Consider the following 14306-nt stretch of genomic DNA (forward strand, 5'->3'; position numbering starts at 1 on the left):
GATTGATTTTAAAAGTCAATGGCCCTGTCAAAATCGTAAACCAAATTCAAAATTGAATACCTCAAATGAATGAAAGAGCTTCAAAAATTGGAAACATAGGGAAATAAAAATTTTGAGTGGGAGTGCTCCTTGAGAAACAGAAGAAATGATACAAACGTAGCTGCTGGAGAGCGCGCCTCCTGCCGTCGTGGGCGAGGCCGGCCTCTGCTACGGCCGTCGTCGGGCGCGGGATGTGGCACGGGGCGGCGGCGTGGCCAGGACCTGCCCGTCGAGCTGCTTCAGCGCCGGCGCCGCCATGGACAGGCCCGTCGAGCTGCTCCCAGGGGACCCGATTGCTTTTTTAAAAAATTTATAGGGACCCGATTGCTTTTTAAAAAAACTTACAGGGGCTATTCTGTAAAAACAATTGGGCCCCACATGTCAGCTAACGGTCAAAGGAACGGTCAAACAAACGGTTCGTTTAGGTGTGGGCCCGACTTGTCATAAACCGATTTAATTTCTTAGACACGGGCGTTTTGGGTTTTTTGAAACAGCCGACGCCGGTTTCGGTAGTTATCAGTCACAAACAAAAATGTGGTAGTTTTTTGGAACAATAGGACGAAAAGTGGTAGTTTTATGCTATTTACTCCATTAGTAAACAGACCAAGTCGGGATAGGGTGAGGAACGTGCAAAAGTTATTCTTCATCTTCCACAACAAACAAAATTATACAAATAGGAAAACCAACCTGGAAGACTGCACTTGCCAGAATACATTTAACTTCAATAATAAAGCTGTAGCAGGGATGAAAATCTTCTGAGCGCAACTGGAACATGATTCCTGCCTCTCTTTTTTTGCGAATAACATGATTCCTGCCTAACTACAACAGTACTTCCAATATACCTGAGAGCTGTGATGAACTAAACTCTCAATGCATACCACACTATGACAAAAAAACTACTTGCAAAGTTCAGCACTTATCGGCCCAGTAAGTAACTGAAGTGAAGGCTTCTTCGTATTTTTCCTATAAAAAATGAAAGGAAATGCTAGTGATATGGAAGAGTTGGGCACCAGAAAAATGCAGATTTTTTCTGGAAACCAACCTGTTCTTCATCGTACCATGTTCACCTACAGGACTGAAGTTGCACATGACCCTGAAGAAATAAAAAGGAGAACATAATTCCTAAACCAAAAGTTTGATTTAGAGATACATCCTTCCTGGTACACACAAAAAACATCTACCTACCATGCTATGAGCAACTTGCATCAGTGACAATTTTTTGCCAGCGTTACAAACTTTGTTGGACTACAGAAGTAGCAAGGCTTTCCTGTCAATATAGAAGTTTTAGAGAACAGGTTGAGCGAAGAACTGAAACAGCGCATAAAAGATGCCCCAATGTTTGAAATAAAGAAAGGAAGAACTCCGGTGTATGATAAAATAACAAGCTCCTATGTATGATTACAGCTTACAACGGGCAGTAAATACTAATGAAACCATGAATAAAGCTGCGAATGAAGTACATACAAAATGAAGCATGTCAGCTAAAATTTAGAAAAATGGCATGTTCCTTGTTTTCTATTCGCATTGTTACGCCACTCTTTTTAATATATGCATGCATTCCTCGGAACCAATTCTATTTAGTGGTTTGATGGATAATATGGCTCTAAACTGATGCATCGATCATTACCCTCTCCTTGATGATAGTGAATATACACATTGATTTTAGAATAGGGAGCATTCAGTTTATGGTAGTAAGATATTAGATATCATATATTAGTAATAGAAGAAACTGCGTAGATGAACTGGAGCTGAGAGGAATGAGCTCATCATGGCCGAAGGTTATGGAAACCCGTGGAGATGCACTGGCCTTGACCATCGCAAAACCCGTGGTGGGCTGGTGGCAGCACCAACGCCTACGCCAGCACACCCTCCCATGACTTCTCCAGCAGTTGGCACACGAGGAAACGGCAACGCCTCTCTTCGCCTCAGTGTCCTTACCCGTCTCGTCGGCAAATATGTGCAGATCTCACAACATCTTAGAAACATTTGAAAGATAAGTAAGAACCTAAGCTATAATTGATTTCAGAATTGATCGCAGAGGACAATCTGAATTTGTAAAAAAATCACAGCAACATGGGCTTTAAATACGAGAACCATTATCTGATGCAGTCTCAAACAATCAAACGAAAATATATTTCCCCATGAATCACTTGTATATTTACCAATGATAGCTTGCAGAAGCAAGTCACATAACAGAGAGAGGAAAGCATATCGTGCATTCAAGTCAGATAATTGAGAGGATAATGTGATATACAGCCAAGTCATCTTTGACTGCAAGTAAATTTCAGAAAAAGAACTTGAGCAGATCAACAGAGGCCATTGATAGATGATCTTAACAATTTTACGGCGCAGCAATTTTATAGTAACTGTTATAATGTTTGCTCAATTTTATAGGAACTGTTATTGCCCAAATCCCCACGACCTGCGACCTAAAGTAAATTATTGCAAGACAAAAACTTGAATTGCTCAACTGTTAGAAAAATATAAGCATTTTTATAGTCTAAATCTATGTTGTGACCAACAATTATACCATAAGTTCATTAGCCAAAGCAGGCATAATTTCATTTAAATACCAGGAGGAAAAAATAATTTATTTAGCAGTGGCATGACTCTGGACCCCTTGCTTGAGCTAGATAGAGTTTGGCGGCTGATAGAGGTATAAGTGAGCATATGTACAGAACTGGTGCAACTCCTTCCCTTCCTGGTTTATGTGAGACATCCAAGACTTCCATGACCCCTATCTCCTTACACAGAGCCATAATATTGATTGTACTCCTTTGTACAGGCCTCAGGGACAATGCATGTGTCACAAATCATGTACCTCTGGGCTTCTCTTGTTGACGATTGCATTGTATGGCTCTTCTTGGAAGAATGCTACGATCGAATCATAGACAAATTCTTCTTGTTTGTAGAACTCCTTATGGTGGACTGTAATCTCCATGGTTTGTCCTCGTTTAACCAGCGTGACATCATAAACTGCAAACTGAAAATGGATTTAGCATAAATCCAAAGATGGATTGACACTACCAAAGAATACATACTTCAGAGATAGATCTGTATTTTAAGTGAAGTAGTCTTCCTAAGGAGGCCTTCTTAATAATATAATGTAATTTGTCCTTGTTATACCAGGAACAGGGTCATCATCTGCAGCTGAATGAAATTTCTGCAAGCCAGGTACATTTTTTTTTACTCTGGATTTTGCTAGCAGAGCAGCTGAAGACCTCGGTTCTTCCAGTATCGGATTCAGCCGTCTTAATAGCACACAAAAAACTTATATTTTCCTTATCTGTAGATTGAATGTTAAAGTGTAAGATGAACCGCAAACAATGGAACCTCAGATTGGGACTATAGTATAAGAAATAAATAACTTGTCCAGATAGAGATGGAGATATGAGCTAACCGTAGGTCAACAAAGCAAATGAAAGGAACGAGTTTGACTCACCAATTTGTTAAATTCCAAATAAAACATCCTTTTAACATCATTCTTTGTTGGCTTGGGGACACTCTCACGCCCCGGCTCCATTCATTTTTTTTGGAAAAGGGGGGATTCCCCGGCCTCTGCATTAGGTGGATGCATACGGCCACTTAGATAAATAAAATAGGTTCAACAATGTCGAATAGTCGTAAAAGAAAACTACGTCGAGCTCACATAGACCTCGACACGAAAACAAAACAAAAAAGGCCATAAAGCCACAACCGGCTGGCAGAAAAATAGGTATGGAAACTAATTGTCTATCCTATTACATGGCCGCCATCCAAACCGGTTGAATATATCCCGCGCTACCATCTCCCACCGGACAGATCCAGTAACCAAACGCTCCCTGGCCTCCGTCGGAGTGAGTAGGGACCACATACGGATCAACGCCATAGCACGGAATACAACCTGCAAAAAATGAATAGTAGTTATTCTGTTAAAAGCCAAATCATTTCTGCAGTTTCAAAGTAGTTTTACACCAGAATCTTCCAACAAAACATGGAGAGGAGCAAACACCTCCCATGCTTAACTGAAGTTAACTTCAAGAAGGTAAGAATTTTCTGAACATGTAATGCAGAATAAAAGGCCTCCTCCAACTTGATACTACTGCAGGAAAATTATGATGCAACATTTCTAAAACTTGTCACTCCATCAAATTCACAGCACACCAATAATCCATGATATGACATTTCTCAAAAGTCGGCATACTTCAAATTCACAGCACACCAATAATCCATGATATGACATTTCTCAAAAGTCGGCATACTTCAAATTCACAGTACACCGGTATCTAAGACACTACATACCTATCAACTATATGTACCTCCTCCTAGAGCAAACCCAACAAAGGCCACAACCAAAACTGTGAATGTTGCAAAAGAAACTCTTGCCATGATGTTGGCCGTCTTCTTGGGGACTGGTGCGGCGAGGAGCATCGCACCTACTGACGCGAGGAAGAACGCGATGCCAAATAGAACGGCGAAGACGCGCCTGGACTTCTTGGGGACTTGCGTAGGCAAATAGGGGAGAAGGGCCAGTGAGCCCGAGATAGCAGCGCACAGCAAGAATTCAGTGGAATGGGAAGCTGCTGGCGCCTCGGGTCCCCGCTGACCGGCCGCCGTTTCGAAGGCGCTCGACCCCTGCCCCGTCGGGCCGTCTCCCCGCCAGCCGGCCGCCAGTGCCGCCGCTTCGTTGGCCAGCTGCTTGGCGACAGCACCATCCTCCGTGTTGCTTGATGCAACACTGTCCAACGCCGCAGCCGCCCGCTCGAGTCTGGCCGCTGTTGTCGCATCTGGTGCGGCGGCGAACGCCCGCAGCGCGACCGTCAGATCCGTCGAAGGGCCGGCGAGGATAGGGTCCGTCCTCCAGGAGTTGGACAGGTGTTCAGCGCGGTGGATCAGGCCCGCCGCTCCCGGCGGAGGGATGCGGATCAGGTGCTCGGCCCTGCCGCTCGAGCCACCTCCCGCGCTCCCCCCGCCGAAAAAGAAGCCCCTCCTCGCCTCCCGGCGAGCAGCAGATGCCGCCGCCGCCGCCGCCAAGCGAGCAGCGGATGCCGCCGCCACCGCTTCCCAGCGAGCAAGGAGTGCCGCCGCCTCCTTATCCTCTTCCTCGCCGGTAGATACCGTCCCTTGCTCGCCTTCGCTGGCCTCAGAGGATGACGCCACCACTTCTTGGTGGTTCTTGCACTCGTCGCGGAGGGGCGCCCGGTTCGTCGCGGCCCCGCTGGTGCTGGAGTCGCGGGAGTCGGTAGGGTCCTCGAAAATGTCCAGCGAAGACGGCGATAGCGGAGGGGGAGACTCCGGGCGCTTGCCGGAGCTCTTGCGGAGGAGCCCCTCCGTCAGGTCGCCGTCCATCCTCTCCAAGAGGATGAAGCAGCGGTCAGCCGGACTTCGATTTGGGGGCAGACCCGGCCGCCGGGAGAGCAACTATCCGACGGGGAGCTTCGTTTTTCCGTGGAGGGGAGGGGAACGGTGGCTCGAGGTGGACGAACAGGGGGAGGGGAATTTCTTTTGTTTGGGAGCGGGATTTTCCTTCAGAGAAGGGCGCTGCTTTTTCTTTGAGAGAGGGAGAGAAAGAGAAGGGCGCTGCTATCGCGACATGGGCCGACCCAGGCGCGTGGGATGCGATATTGACCATGTACACAAAATGTTAATATTGACCATGTACACAAAAAATGTTGATTCTCCAAAAATAAATGTTAATGTTGTATTAAAAATTTTAAGAATGTATTATAAAAATATATTACATATATACCAAAATGTGCCATGTGTATGAAAAATATAGAACTAACAATATAGTTTTAAACAAACATTTATTTCAGAAAAAATTAGCATTTATATAAAAAATAATTCTAATGTATATGAAAAATGTTGAATATTCCCTCCGTCCGGAATTACTTCTCGCATAAATAGATAAAAATGAATGTATCTAGAACTAAAATATGTCTAGATACATTAATTTCTTCGACAAATAATTTCGGATGAAGGGAGTATGTTCTAAAAAGTTAACATATGTTGAACAGAAAAGAAAACCAATGAAAATCGACAAAGAAACAAAAAGAAAAGGCAACGAAAACAGAGGAAACCAAAGTGTAACGAAGAAAGAAAGAAAAATAGAAGAAAGCCTGTGAAAAAAAATCCTTGATTGGAGATAGAAGAAAGCATGTAGGTAGTTCTTCATGCATAAAAGACAACCTGGATGAGTTTCACCAGCAATCTAGCTGGACATAAGCCGCCATAGAATTATTTTTAAGTCAGCCGTTCATGCCAACAAGGTTTTGATTTTCTTGCCACAGTAAGCATCCGGGGACAGGTGTCTAGTCCATGGACACTTTTTATGCTCAGAGACAATAAAGTTTAAGGAACTATCTGGATCTGAACTCTTTCTACCATGGTGGTCGGCCGTAACATAACCTTGATTTTGTGCATCGCACTGTTGTCCTAGTGCGATTTGCCATGATGTGTTGTTTCCACACGCAGGTACCCTGATGATTCCACTGTTGATGGTGATCAAGTAGATTACCTAATAAGGTTCCACCCAACCAAGGAAGAAGTGGAGCTGCTCAAATCTCAAAGTACAGTTCTACTAACTTTATTTCTGTTGTAAGTGTCATCAGTCACTCATTATCTCTGCTATTTGAATTTCTTTCCATCGTTTCTTTATAAAGACTGAGCATTTGTCCTCCAACCTTCTCAGGGTTATACATGCAGCAAGGAGAATCTAGGAAACCGCCAACATGTAATTGTTTTGGTGTGCAATTTCATTTAAACTTTGGTGATGAATTCTATTTGGTAGCATTTAAAAACCCAACTGCATAGTTTACTTTGGTGGTGATCTTCCTGATCTTAGTGGTAGGCCAGAGCTAGTTGTTTCACGTGTAGGTGGTATGCCAGGTGATGCGTTGTTGTTCTACTTGGTCTGATTTGTCCTTACGTGGTTTAGTTTCCTCATGCAGGTGCACATGATTCTTCTTCCACTACGTCGCCTCCTTCCCTGCACCTCCGATGGCCGATTGTTCTTCGACTCCGCCACATGTGGTAAGCCTCTCCTCTACTCCCTCATGCATGTGTGCCCATGGCCATCGAGTTGTGCCAAGGCGATTGGGATGCATACATCGAGCCGCTACCAATGCTGACCGGTTGTCGGGCGCGTCCGCGGGCGTTTGAGGGGCCATATTTGACATATCCGATTGTAGATGCTCTGAGGGCACATCTCAACAAGCCCTAAGAAACAAGAAAGAAAGGCCTAGCCGAGGGAGACATCCCTAGGTAGGCAGCAACATCATGAAGGCCCCATGCCTAGTCCGACTTAGGTGGTGGAGGGGAGGGGGAGCCAAGCGGAACGCCAAGCGCGAAGGTCGTTAATGAAAGATGTCAATGGCGTCCCGGTCCAGGGGCGGCTAAGTGGCCGCCAAAGCTGCAAGTAGCCACATAATTTGAAGATCGCGTTAGTCGAACGTCGAAGAGGTCAGCATTGAATCACAAGTTTGTTGCGGATCATTCACAACGTTCACACCAGCACCCCAATACCGAGCTACCTAATGTGGTGGGAACGCATCGCAGAGGCTTGAAGTTCAACAAACAAATCTGGAAAGTTGTTGTGACACCAACTTCCGCCAACCACCTCACGAAAGCAGCCCGAGAGGAAACTGGTAGAGATGCACTCAAGAAAATATGGTTCGAATCTTCCACTATTTCGTACAAGGGGCAAATCCCATCACCGGGGCCATTACGCTTCAAGGCCTCCACCCCTGAAGGTACCCGACCCCTAATCCATTGCCAAGGAAAATCTCTTCTAAATTTTCAAGCCAATATATCATGGCTATGTAAGTGTTGATATGTTCTCAGCCACTTATTGTTTGATCAATGGATATTGAAAGCTTCCACTTGAAATGCATCCTCAAGATTTCTGTTTTACTGCATCACCTGAGTCAAGGGATGTGCATTCCTTCTCCAAAACATAGGTAGATTGGAAATTATATTTTGGTGTAATATAAACCCTTGATTGGATATAGAAGAAAGCATGAAGGTAGTTCTTCATGCCTAAAAGACAGCCTGGATGAGTTTCACCAACAATCTAGCTGGACATAAGCTACCAAAGAATCATTTTTAAGTCAGCGTTCATGCCAACAAGGTTTTGATTTTCTTGCCACAAGCAAGCATCCTGGGACAGGTGTCTAGTCCATGGACAACACTTTTTATGCTCAGAGACAAACCATAAGATCTCCGTAATTCCTAAAACTAGGAGAACTCAAACTTGCACAGAAATCCCATTACAAACAAAACAAGGAGTACAACACTTATTACGACACTGCAAACTAGTGTTATTTCATACCTACAGCTACAGGTAGGTTTCAGAGAATCCAAATATGCCATCTGAAAGGACATGCGGTGCCCCCATGTGTGGTTTTGGTAATTGATGACATTCTCTATGGACGAATGGTTGCATTGAGTTATATTTGAAGGATTTGTCCATATGCACTTCTTGAAGTCCATGTGTTGGTTTCAAGGAGTTTATGTGTTGACCAAGGTGCTATTAAGGAATTATCCAAAGATTGGTCATGTGAGAGTTGAGCTTATTGCAAGCATGTCTTGAAGAAGAAGATTGTGTGATCATTCATGTTTACCTTCATGACATCATCCAAATGAAGAGAGTTGAAAAGATTCAAGGTTGATGAAGACTAAGTCAAGAGTGAATCAAGTTGATCAACTCAGAAAGCGTAGAAGATGTACCGAGAGGGATCAAGTGATCCCATGGTATGGTAAGCATTGTCCATTGCGCTTTGTGTACTCACCCATGGTCTATGTGAGAGTTCTATGTGGGGTTAGGTACGTGTTCATGGGCTTGCATCAAGAGGAAGTTATCACTCAACCCATGGAGAGGATGACATCAAGTGGTGATCGTCATCAAGATTGTCGTGTACAAGTTCAAGTGGAGCATCACGAAGAGATCAAGTGCTTGAAGCTTGCATCCATTGTGGTATCAATGGACTTGTGAAGATGTGCCGAAGAGTGGCTCACCCATAGTGGAGTATGGGGAGCAATCATCTAATCTTCATCGAGCCAATGCAATCAAGAAAGATGGTCCAACTTGAGGGAGTCAAGATCGTCATCATCTAGCTCAAGTGGACCATGTGCAAGGCAAAGGTTTGCCCTTGATAGGTTTTCTCTTTTACCGGTCTCATGGTGGTAGTTGGGAGACCGGGTTATAGGATCGATTGCCGTACTATCAAGGGGGGCTCTCGATGAGTAGCTTGGTCGTATCATTTGTAGAGAGCTCAAACCATTGCACCCTTGCATAATCTTTCTTGGTTCTTGTTTGATTCTCTTTGTGAGTCTTAGAGCTTATGGTCATCTTGATGACGATCTCGAGTTCATTGAAAACGGAGTTCACATGCTTCTTCTATTGCGTTTTCGGTGTTGGAGTTTTTACCGTCTTATTCGAGGAAGGGTTCTCACCATTTTCTTATGGGCCTCTTATTATTTTCTTCTTATTGTTATTTCTATCAAGATTGTGTTAGCCCTTGTCGCTAGCTTTCCAACAAACTTGATTTCTTCGAATTCGGAGCTCGTATGCGAAAGTTATGGCTGTTTTGTTCTTAGCTGTTTTTCATAGAGAGGTTGTACCGGTTGAGCGGTTGTACCGGTGTTTGGAGCGGTTCTACCGCTCCAAAATTGGTCGAAAGGTTGTACCGGCCATGTACCGCTCTACCACCGGACTAGTTTCTATTTTGGAGCGGTTCTTGGGCGGTTGTTGACCGGTTGTACCGGTTTAACCGGTACTACCGGTTCCCCAGGCTGTTGTACCGCTTAGAGCTTTTCCTACAGGTTGGTTTTTCCTCTGCTTTGACCGGTTGTACCGGTTCATGCACCAGTTGTACCATTCCTACAGTTTTCTGCACATAACGGGTAGATTCGTGGTGACCTATAAAAGGGGGTCTTCTTCCCCATTGAACCTTATCTCTTGAGCTCGTGTTCTTCCCCCATTGTTGACCTTCTTCGAGCTTGCTAACTCTCAATCCCTCCAATGATTCTTGCTAGTTCTTGAGGGAAAAGAGAGAGGAGATCTAGATCCATGTTTCCACCAATCACTTTCTCCTCTAAGTGAGGGGAACCCCTTGGATCTAGATCTTGGAGTTCTTCGTGTTCTTCTTTCGTTCTTCCTCTCATTTTCCTCCCTAGCATTAGTTGCTTTGGTGGGATTTGGGAGAGAAGGACTTGGGCACTCCGTGTGACCTTGCCATTGCATTTGGTGCATCAGTTTGAGTTCTCCACGGTGATACGTGGAAGTGAAGTTTGAGAAGCTTATTACTCTTGGGTGTTTGGGCACCCTAGAGCTTGTTCCTCTTGGGTGCCTTGGCGCCCTAGACAGTTGGTGTTGTTCGGAGCTCAATCATTGTGGTGTAAAGCTCTGGGCAAGCGTCGGGGTCTCCAATTAGGTTGTAGAGATTGCCCCGAGCAATTTGACGGGTACCGGTGACCGCCCCCAAGGGTTGCCAAAGTGTACGGGTTTGGTGACCGGCCCCAAGGGTTGCCATTTGTACGGGTTCGGTGACCGCCCTCAAGGGTCCCTTAGTGGAATCACGGCATCTTGCATTGTGCAAGGGCGTGAGGAGATTACGGTGGCCCTAGTGACTTATTGGGGAGCATTGTGCCTCCACACCGCTCCAAACGGAGATTAGCATCCGCAAGGGTGGGAACTTCGGGATACATCGTCATCTCCGCGTGCCTCGGTTATCTCTTACCCGAGCCCTTTACTTATGCACTTTACTTTTGTGATAGCCATATTGTTCTTTGTCATATATCTTGCTATCACATAGTTACTTATCTTGCTTAGCATAAGTTGTTGGTGCACATAGGTGAGCCTAGCTGTTGTAGGTTTTGTGCTTGACAAATTAACCGCTAGGTTTATTCCGCATTCGTTCAAGCCTAAACCGTAATTATTTTATAGTGCCTATTCAACCCCCCCCCCTCTAGGCGGCATCCACGATCTTTCAATTGGTATTAGAGCCTCGTCTCTCCTTTTTAGGCTTTACCACCTAGAGAGTAAAGATGTCGACTAAGGGATTAGGATTCTCTGACACTCTTAGTTTCGATGGCACAAATTTTGATGTTTGGGTAATTCGCATGCTTAATCTCTTTAGGGTCATGGACCCAAATTTAGAGCGAATTGTAGATATGGGTTTTTCTTCTCCAAGGGATCCCCAAAGATTATCTTTAGAGGATGAGAAAAACTCTTATCTCAATGCTCAAGCTTCTAATGTGCTTTTCGATGCTTTGAGCAATGTAGTTATATTTCAACTCATGCCGTTCCGGGATGCTCATGAGTTGTGGACGAAGCTTCAAGATAATTATGGTGTGTCCAAGATTTCTGGGGATGTTTGTTCTCCCTCCACCTCCGGCCGTATAGTATTCTCAACTTCTTCTACTTCACCTACATGTGGTTTGCCACAAGGTAATGATATGGTGAGTAGTGTTGGTCATTGCAATGATGATAGTATGCTTATTGTGGATGATCCTTCATCACTATATTATTGCAATGCTCCTTCTTTGGGCTTTAACACTTCGAGCACTCCAAATGTTTCACATGCTTGTGTTGATAGTCCCTGCATATCATGTAGAAATTGCTTGACTAAATCTCATGATGATATTCTTGCTATGTCTTGTTGCCATTATTAAAATGCATCTATTTCCTCGAATTGTTGTGCTAACAATGTAGAGGAAACCGAACACTCCATGGAACAAGATGTGGTGTTTAATGGTGCCTCAAGGGATCCTACATCATCATCTATTGCTTTTTGCCTTATGGCTAAGGCGTCAAAGGTATCTCCTACTTTGTACCCTAATAACCCACAAGTATAGGGGATCAATTGTAGCCTCTTTCGATAAGTAAGAGTGTCGAACCCAACGAGGAGCTAAAGGTAGAACAAATATTCCCTCAAGTTCTATCGACCACCGATACAACTCTACGCACGCTTGACGTTCGCTTTACCTAGAACAAGTATGAAACTAGAAGTAATTTGTAGGTGTTTTTGGGTAAGCTTGCAAGAAAGTAAAGAGCACGTAAATAAAGACTAGGGGCTATTTAGATAAAGACACAACTAAATTAGTTTTAGTAGAGAGCTTTTTGTCACGAGAAAGTTATTTGTCCCTAGGCAATCGATAACTAGACCGGTAATCACTATTGCAATTTTATTTGAGGGAGAGGCATAAGCTAACATACTTTCTCTACTTGGATCATATGCACTTATGATTGGAACTCTAGCAAGCGTCCGTAACTACTAAAGATCATTAAGGTAAAACCCAACCATAGCATTAAAGCATCAAGTCCTCTTTATCCCATACGCAAACAACCTACTTACTCGGGTCTGTGCTTCTGTCACTCACGCCACCCACCATAAGCAAATCATGAACATATTGCAAACCCTACAGCGGGGATCCCTCATGCTTGCGCGACACGGAGAGCACCATAGGACAACACCAATAATAAAACATGCAACTCAAACCAATCTTGATCATCAAATAACCCATAGGACAAAACGGATCTACTCAAACATCATAGGATAGCCATACATCATTGGGAAATAATATATAGCGTTGAGCACCATGTTTAAGTAGAGATTACAACGAGTAAGAGAGAGGTTACACCGCTGCATAGAGGGGGGAAGAGTTGGTGATGATGGCGGTGAAGTTGTTGGTGAAGATTGCGGTGATGATGATGGCCCCCGGTGGCACTCCGGCGCCACCGGAAGCGAGGGGGAGAGAGCCCCCCTCCTCCTTCTTCTTCCTTGACCTCCTCCCTAGATGGGAGAAGGGTTTCCCCTCTGGTCCTTGGCCTCCATGGCGTGGGAGGGGCGAGAGCCCCTCCGAGATTGGATCTATCTCTCTGTCTCTCTCTGTTTCTGCGTTCTCTTCTGCTGCCCTTTCACCGTTTCGTATATATATGGAGATCCGTAACTCCGATTGGACTGAAACCTTCGCCATGATTTTTTAGCAAAAAATAGATTTCTTGCGGCCGAAGAAGGGCATCAACCGCCTTACGGGTGGCCCACGAGGGTCAGGGGCGCGTCCCCTGCCTCGTGGCCACCTCGGGCACCGTCTCGCGTGGATTTTTCTTCCGGAATTCTCCAAAAATTCCAAAAATATTCTCCGTCCGTTTTTATCCCGTTTGGATTCCGCTGCGAAACATAAAACATGCAACAAACAGGAACTGGCACTGGGCACTGGATCAATATGTTAGTCCCAAAAATAGTATAAAAAGTTGCCAAAAAGTATATGAAAGTTGAATAATATTGGCATGGAACAATCAAAAATTATAGATACGACGGAGACGTATCATACCCCAATATGTCTCTTGATGATGATGTTGATGCTAATGATGATGAGGATAATGATGAAGAGAATGATAATGTTGCCTCCTTAAAAACTAAGGGGGAAATGATTTTTAAAGCTCTTCACAAAAATAAACTTGCTCGTTCCAACTTCATGGAAATCATGTCTATTGCCATTGAAGGCAAGAAATACATTGAGGAGTTGGAATCTCATCTAGAGGAGCATGAGGTCACCATTGAGAAAATGGAAGCTCATGAGCGTGATTACGCAAATGAGATCGCGGAGCTATCTCAAGCTCTTGAACATGAACAAACCACATCCGAATCTCTTGAGGAGACCTTTGCTCTAGAATTATCTAGAATAAAGGAATCTCATGATAGAGCACTCGAGGTGGCCAATGATTTCAAAACTAAAAATGCTAAGCTTGAAGTTGCTCATGCTAGACTCTTTGAGGATTTTGAGCACCTCAAAAATGGCTCAAGGGTCATCAAGGGTGAGCTCATCAAACTCACCGAGTCTCATGCTCAACTTGAAGCTTCTTATTTAAAAGAGCTTGCCAAGTTGTCCTCTCCTATTGTTGTTAATGATGATGCTTGGGATACTAACTCTATTACTTGTGAAGCATCCATTTTGAAGGAGAATGTTGAGCTTCGGGCTCAACTTGAGTTGCTATCTAGCAATCATGGGAAATTGGAAGAAAACCATGAAAAGCTCTCAAGATCTCATGATGATCTTCTAGTATCCCATAATGAGCTAAAGATAGCTCATGAGGCCATGATTTCTAAGGTAACATCTAGTGAGCCTCATGTGGATACTAGCACTACTTCTAGTCAAAATGCTATATTGACATGTGCTAGTCCTTGTAATTCATCTACTCACAATGTTGGTACATCTTGTGATGAATTGCTTTCCTTGCCTTGTTGCTCTAACGATGAAGCTTATACTTCCTCTAGTACTTGTGT

The 14306-nt window shown here is 44.2% G+C and overlaps 1 protein-coding gene across 2 annotated transcripts; it reads right to left on the reverse strand.

The window, feature by feature from the left end:
- Window positions 1-3471: 3471 nt before the first annotated feature.
- Window positions 3472-5706, reverse strand: LOC109756674 (uncharacterized). Of its 2 annotated transcripts, XM_073510949.1 has the most exons (2): window positions 4455-5706; window positions 3472-3922 (listed from the first exon to the last, which is right to left on the reverse strand). In XM_073510949.1, the coding sequence occupies exons 1-2, from the start codon at window positions 5365-5367 to the stop codon at window positions 3780-3782; spliced, it is 1056 nt and encodes a 351-aa protein (XP_073367050.1). In that variant the 5' UTR covers window positions 5368-5706; the 3' UTR covers window positions 3472-3779. The 2 variants fall into 2 exon arrangements, with proteins under 2 accessions (XP_073367050.1, XP_020171108.1); XM_020315519.4 differs by lacking the exon at window positions 3472-3922 and having other exon boundaries at window positions 4171-5689.
- Between the last annotated feature and the right edge of the window lie 8600 nt (window positions 5707-14306).

Source organism: Aegilops tauschii, chromosome 3 (assembly GCF_002575655.3).
Source record: "Aegilops tauschii subsp. strangulata cultivar AL8/78 chromosome 3, Aet v6.0, whole genome shotgun sequence".
NCBI classification, from domain to species: domain Eukaryota; kingdom Viridiplantae; phylum Streptophyta; class Magnoliopsida; order Poales; family Poaceae; genus Aegilops; species Aegilops tauschii.

Excerpts from the sequence above, each read along its gene's own strand:
- LOC109756674 (XM_073510949.1), bottom strand. The coding sequence starts at position 5,367 with ATGGACGGCGACCTGACGGAGGGGCTCCTCCGCAAGAGCTCCGGCAAG. Across the intron at positions 3,923-4,454 it reads GTTCTTCCTCGCGTCAGTAG|GTTGTATTCCGTGCTATGGC; the intron begins GTGCGATGCTCC and ends CATTTTTTGCAG.